Source organism: Phyllostomus hastatus, unplaced genomic scaffold, assembly GCF_019186645.2.
Source record: "Phyllostomus hastatus isolate PE091 unplaced genomic scaffold, TTU_PhHast_1.1 phas_scaffold_55, whole genome shotgun sequence".
Lineage (NCBI taxonomy): Eukaryota > Metazoa > Chordata > Mammalia > Chiroptera > Phyllostomidae > Phyllostomus > Phyllostomus hastatus.
The window spans coordinates 11,857,844-11,864,644 of NW_025334035.1; the positions used below are offsets into that span (position 1 = coordinate 11,857,844).

At 43.2% G+C, this 6,801-nt stretch overlaps 1 protein-coding gene and 1 pseudogene across 1 annotated transcript in view; both read left to right on the plus strand.

The window, feature by feature from the left end:
• The window catches only part of ADORA2B (adenosine A2b receptor), a 34,088-nt gene extending 27,383 nt beyond the window's left edge, over window positions 1-6,705 (plus strand). Inside the window, exon 2 of the mRNA XM_045824347.1 lies at window positions 4,926-6,705. Coding sequence (XP_045680303.1) covers window positions 4,926-5,589 — 664 coding nt within the window. The 3' untranslated portion in view covers window positions 5,590-6,705. The remainder of the gene's footprint in view (window positions 1-4,925) is intronic.
• Window positions 682-1,973, plus strand: LOC123809476 (annotated as a pseudogene).
• Window positions 6,706-6,801: the final 96 nt, after the last annotated feature.

Below are 6,801 nucleotides of genomic sequence, written 5' to 3' on the forward strand. Positions count from 1 at the left end.
CTCCTTGACCTTTAGCTCTACCTAAAGACCTTCCCAAACATCCCATGTCCAAGGTCTTCTTGTTTTTCTATGTGCCTCCTGTTCACTTTGGTTTGGCCAAATTCATTCTAGTTTGTAATTATACATTTGTGTGTTTACTTGTTTATTTTTCTGTCTCTTCCATTACCTTTATAACACACAAGGGCTGTGATCATGTTTATTTTGTCTAGAGGGTGCATGATACAAAGGAAGAACTCTGAATGAAATTGTGAACCAACAGGAGAGAAAGGCCGTGCTGGGGACTTACAGAGAAAGTTGTGACAGCTGCTCCCCTGATGGATCAGCTGATTTTCCATATCTAAGGCAATTTAGCATAAAACTGTAGTTTTCACATGCGCAGGATCCAGAAAGTTTGACAAGTTCAGGTGTGGATGGGTTCCAGTTGCTTTGAACTGTGGTGGGAAGCCCACCATGACCCCTCTGTATACAGAGCACTCGTGTCTAATGCTGCTTTAAAAAAAAAGGGCAAGTGAAATAAGCAGCAGCATAACATGGTCCAAGGCACACAGGCCTGAGCGCCCTGACTTAGCTTGGGTCTTTGGATCTCATATTGCCTTTTCTACTCAAAGACTCTGTACCTTTGTTTCCTTATTTGTAAAATAAAGGAGGTGGCACCAGGAGAAAAAGTCCCTTCCAGTTAGTATGTGTATGCTTTTAGCTGCCGGTGACAGTGGCTTAAGCAATCAAGACATTTACTTATCTCTTGAAGTAGAATATGGAGCCATTGTGGCTCTAGGGCTGGTGCAGTGGTTCAAAGATATCATCAAGGACCGACCCGGGTCATTGCTCTCCTTGCTCTCCTCCTGCTCTGCCAGTCGCTTTGTCTTCAGTCTCATCCTTCTTGGTCACAAAATGAATGCTGTTGCTCCAAGCCTCACAGCCTCTTGTAAGAGCATCAAAAGCAGAGAGGGAAGGGCATGGGCAAGAACTCTCCTCATGGCTCTCCTCTTCTATCAAGAAGTAGACCTTCTCCTAGAGCCCCGGCGTCCCAGCTGGTTACAAACCTAGTCCTGCATTCTCCTGCTCCTTCTTTTGTTTCAACACGACAAATGATGCTGTGTCCTTTGCAAAAGACTTCCTGGCAGGTGGAGTGGCCACGGCCATCTCCAAGACAGCAGTAGCACCCTTGAGGGGGTCAAGCTGCTGCTGCAGGTGCAGCATGCCAGCAAGCAAATCACCACAGATAAGCAATACAAGGGTATTATAGACTGTGTGGTTCGTATCCCCAAGGAGCAGGGAGTCCTGTCCTTCTGGTGTGGTAACCCGGGCGATGTCATCAGATACTTCCCCACCCAGGCTCTCAACTTTGCCCTCAAAGATAAATACAAGCAGCTTCCTGGGTGGTGTGGACAAGAGAACCAAGATTTGGCACTACTTAGCAGGAACTCTGGCATCAGGCGGTGCTGCTAGGGCCACCTTTTTGTGTTTTGTGTATCCTCTTGATTTTGCCCATGCCCATGTAGCAGCTGACGGTGGCAAAGCTGGAGCTGAAAGGGAATTCAAAGGCCTCCGTGACTGCCTGATTAAGATCTACAAGTCTGATGGGATCAAGGGCCTGTACCAAGGCGTTAATGTGTCTGTGCAGGGTATCATCATCTACCTGCTGCCTTTTTCGGTGTCTGTGACACTGCACAGGGAGTGCTCCCAGATCCCAAGAATACTCACATCTTCATCAGCTGGATGATTGCACAGTCCGTCACAGCAGTGGCTGGGTTGACTTCTTACCTGTTTGACACTGTTTGCCACTGCATGATGATGCAGTCAGGGCACAAAGGAACTGATACCATGTACACAGGCATGCTCAACTGCTGGAGGAAAATTGCTCGTGATGAAGGAAGCAGAGCTTTTTCAAGGGTGCATGGTCCAGTGTTCTCAGAGGCATGGGTGGTGCTTTGGTGCTTGTCTTGTATGATGGAATCAAGGAGTTCACATAAATTATTTCGTAGTCTTCCTCCCCCCAACCCCGTGAACAGGCATGTTGTATTATGTAACACGTCTTGAGCATTCTTGACAGACTGTTGTTGGCTGTCTAGTCATCAATGGCAACTATTTACTGGTTGAAAATGGGAAGCAATAATATCATCTGACCAGGTTTCTCTTAAAGTCATTTTCATGGTGATGATGGGACTCTTATATTTTTTATTTCGGTCACTCCTGATAAACAACAACTCTGAAGAAATAAAAAAATCTGAAAAATAAAAAAAATCTGAAATTTAAAAAAAAGTAGACCTTCCCTGGGAGTATCCTGGCAAACTTTCTTTGGTGTAGTTGCTCAGAACTCTACCATCAAGCATTACCGACAAGAGAATTTGCTTGCCCCACACAGAATTCATTCCCCAGGGCCAGCCTGTATTCCAGCTGTACTCAGTTCAACACAGGTGAGTCCTGTAAACAAGAATTAATGCAGGGCTGTTGATGGGTTGTCTCCTGGATCTGAAGTCCTTTGATTCTAAGTGCTTGGCCTTTATGAGGCTCCTGTGTTATCCTGTGGGACTCATTGCATTCTTCACATCTCAGCTGAGGAAGTAGTCAAGAGTAACATTTTTTTAAAGGAATGGCTTTACATTCCTGAATGAGGAAGGAAGCAGAGAGGGTTTGGAAATGGGTGGATTTATTGGCCAAGAAACAATGAGCCACTAAGTCCAGTAGATTGTCTGTAGCAAAGTTCCCACCACTGACCTGCCTGCTGTTGCTCTGACAGGGAGCACAGGAGATTAAGGATCACTTCCCCTTCCAATTATGAGGTCAGATGCCTGTTAACTTCCTCAGCAAATGGTGTTACTTCTGCCTGTCCACGCTACAGCATCAGGTTATTCTTAATATGCAGAATCTGTTTCAAAGCAGTTTGATAAGATATCAGATAACAAATAAGGACTGCATTAATAATGGCCATGTTATTCAAAATACACTACGTGCTAAGCACTGAGCCAGGTCCTGGGGAATACCAATACAAAGCAACAAGGCCCTAGCCATTATGAGATTGACATTCTGGTTGAGAACAAATGAAACAAATAAAACAAGCTCTAAAACAGGTGTGTGTATGGGGCCAAAGAGTAGGCGTGGCCACCCTGGCCTGAGAAGAGATCAGGGGAGGAGGAGAGCCTAGAAACAAGAACAGGTGTTTTGTTCAATGTTCTGAGCTGCATGAGCCAGGAGAAGCCATTGGTTAGGAAGGGCAGGCACTGGGGGTATGGTGCTGAGTGTGGAGGGCTCTCTGGGTCATGCTGAGAAGTATGGACTTTATCCTGTTGGCAAAGTAAGTTGGACATTTTCTAAAGACAAGTCTTAAGATCATGTGTATCAAATTGTTTCTAAATTTTCCTCTCAGAGGTGAAAGATTTCACTTTTTCAATACATTGAATACATATTATGAATGTTATTAATAGCTAAATTACAGCTTTGCTGTAAACCACATATAACCTAGTTTATAGCAAAATGTCTAAAATGCATATTCTGATTTCTAGCGATTTTAAATAAGATTTAATGGTTTAAAATATTAAAAAATTAATATTTGCTAAGACATTTCCCAATTTGTATCAACTTTTCTGCAAGCAGAGACAGGGACTTTGCCAGAACTCTTGTTCTCCAATAGTTTACGGAAGTATTTGGGGATGATTCTTCCCACAGTCCCAGGCAGACCCCTTGTGTATCTGTGGGAAACCAGAGGGAATCTTCTGACCCGAGCCAGCAGCTGGTGCTGCCTGACTCCAGGAGCCAGTCCTCACTTCTTCAGGCTTTTGTTCTGGTGTCACCTCATCACTCACTGGGCCTCCTTCAACTGACCTCTTTAACCCTGCAGCAGTTGTGACTGATCTGAGAAATACAAACTCTTTTCTTAAATATTACTACATGTATCAGGCGCATAGGTTCAAGGTCAGGACTACCCACACATTTGTACATGACTAACACAAATTGAAAGAAATTCTAATGGTGACACAGATACAGCTCCCTCGACAAGCAGAAAAAGATGTGTTAGGTGCAATACATCCAAAATAAGTTATCAAAACATTTTTGCAAGTGTTGTGAAAAGTGTTTATGCCTTGAGCACAGCAATACTGTTTGTGATGACTGTTACAAACATTGTGCAGAAACAACTATTGAAGATCCTGATGAACATTAAAGACATTTTTTGCTTGTATTTTTTAGCAATATCTGTTTCCGCAGTTTGAAAAAAGTTTGTTTTTATATTTTATTCATTTCTACATTGTAACTGAAATGTTTTATTATATAAATATGATAAATGCAAATTTGAAGTTTAAAAAAATTTCACATTTCAGCACATACGAGTAATGAGTCTATCTATCATATACTCGACCTATGATACATTGTAATTTTTTCAACCGTGACCTCTGCAGGGTTAAAACTACAGTCCCTGCTGGTTCTAATCTTCCTTACACTGCTTTTTTAAATACTTACATATATTCTTCTATCATACCATGTAATTTACCAACTTATGCTTGTTTTTTATTATTGCCTGTCTCCCCATACGAGAATGTCAGTAGGGGTCTTGGTGTGTCCTGCTCCCTGGAGCATCTCAGCCACCTAGGACAGGGCCTTAGAGAAGGCCTAAGTTCAGAGGCCAGTGTCTGAGCAATCAGAAAATATGCTCCGAGACTTCTACACTTGGTCTCATTGACCACACCTTGTCACTTAACAGAGGTGAGTTGTTAAGTCAGCAGTGACAGTCTTACTGAGCTTCTTAGAGCAAAGCTGTTCATACCTGTTGATGTGTCTCTAGCATTGAGAGTGAGAGGCCATGGCACCCTTTGAGGGTGACCCTGAGAGGCTGTTAGGAGTCTAGGCCATGGAACAGCAGCAGAGGAACGCTGGCCTTTGGTTGCAGAGGACCATAAACTGACAGTAACACATGGTGTTCTTTTGAACAGATACAAGAGTTTGGTCACAGGGACCCGAGCGAGAGGAGTCATAGCTGTCCTCTGGGTGCTTGCCTTTTGCATTGGACTGACCCCTTTCCTGGGGTGGAACAGTAAAGACAGTGCCATCAACTGCACAAAGCCCTCAAACAGCACCATGAATGAAAGCTGCTGCTTCATGAAGTGCCTCTTTGAGAACGTGGTTCCCATGAGCTACATGGTGTATTTCAATTTCTTTGGCTGTGTCCTGCCCCCACTGCTCATAATGCTAGTGATCTACATCAAGATCTTCATGGTCGCCTGCAGGCAGCTTCAGCGCACTGAGCAGCTGGACCACTCACAGACCATTCTGCAGCGGGAGATCCACGCCGCCAAGTCCCTGGCCATGATCGTTGGGATTTTTGCTTTGTGCTGGCTACCAGTACATGCCATCAACTGTGTCACTCTTTTCCAGCCAGCTCAGGCTAAGAATAAGCCCAAGTGGGCCATGAACATGGCTATTCTCCTGTCACATGCCAACTCAGTTGTTAATCCCATTGTTTATGCCTACAGGAACCGAGACTTCCGCTATACTTTTCACAAAATCATCTCCAGGTATGTCCTCTGCCAGACAGATGTCTTCAAGAGTGGGAATGGGCAGGGGGTTGCACAGTCTGCTCTTGACATGGGCCTATGACCTAGGCTCTGTCCTCTTCAAGAAGGCACAAATTCACAATAAACCAAGGGACAGGACACAACTGGCTGATTCTCATCGTGAAAGACAGGCAGGCCTCAGGAGCACATGGGCTGCCTCTTGAGCACCCCCCCGGAGTTACCACATATCTAACATATACGTGTTATCTGTAGGGCTGACAAATACACTCTTACTGTGCGGATAAAACTGATGGCTTGACTGGATTGTAAAAGAACATTCTGTTTTGTTTTTAAAGTCTGCCTCTCATGGTAGAAAACAAAACTATTTTACTGTGAAACACTGAAATATTATAATACATTTTTTAAACTTAGAGGCAATGGAAAAATAAAAGTTGGATGTAACGAAAAACATATACTTATTTCTAGGAAGGAGACCAGAAAAATTAAATATAAATCTTTTTAATTTTTTAAATTTATTGTCGTTCAAGTACAGTTGTCTCCATTTCCCCCAGCCCCACCCATTCCCACCTTCCACCCTTGATCCTACCCTCCTTGGCTTTGTCCATGTGTCCTTTATACATGTTTCTTGATAAGTAAAATTATTTAATCAAGAAACTACTATGTCAATTGATGGAAATGATACTCTCATAAGTTCTTAAGTAGAACATCAGATAATAATTTTGGTAACATTCTTTTCCATGTGTATCAAACTACCCTAGAGAAACAACTAGAGAAATGGGACTCTTCTTCTACCAGATTCCATTTCCCTCTCCTGGAGTGAGTTCTGAATTTTACTTCTCTCCCAACTTCAAGTTTTACCTATTCTCTGGATCTCAAAGTATGAAATTTTTATTACCGGTAAGTAAAATTACAGAACTGTGTATGATAAATGAAATAAAAGTTAAAAAGAAAACAAGCTTAGGGAACTGCACGGGCTTGACATACAGAGCTGTTAAGTACCTTCCTATTTTTTTTGAAAGATTTTATTTATTTATTGTCAGAGAAGGAAGGGAGGGAACAAGAGAGGGAGAGAAACAGCAATGTGTGGTTGCCTCTCACACGCCCCCTATTGGGGACCTGGCCTGCAATCCAGGCATGTGCCCTGACTGGGAATTGAACCAGCAACCCTTTGGTTCTCAGGCTGGAGCTTAGCCCACTAGGCAACACCAGCCAGGGCTGCATGTATTTTCTATTCTTTATCCAGCCCAAGTTTCCCAAGTAGCGTAAGTCTTGATAGCTTTTGTCAAACTTCATT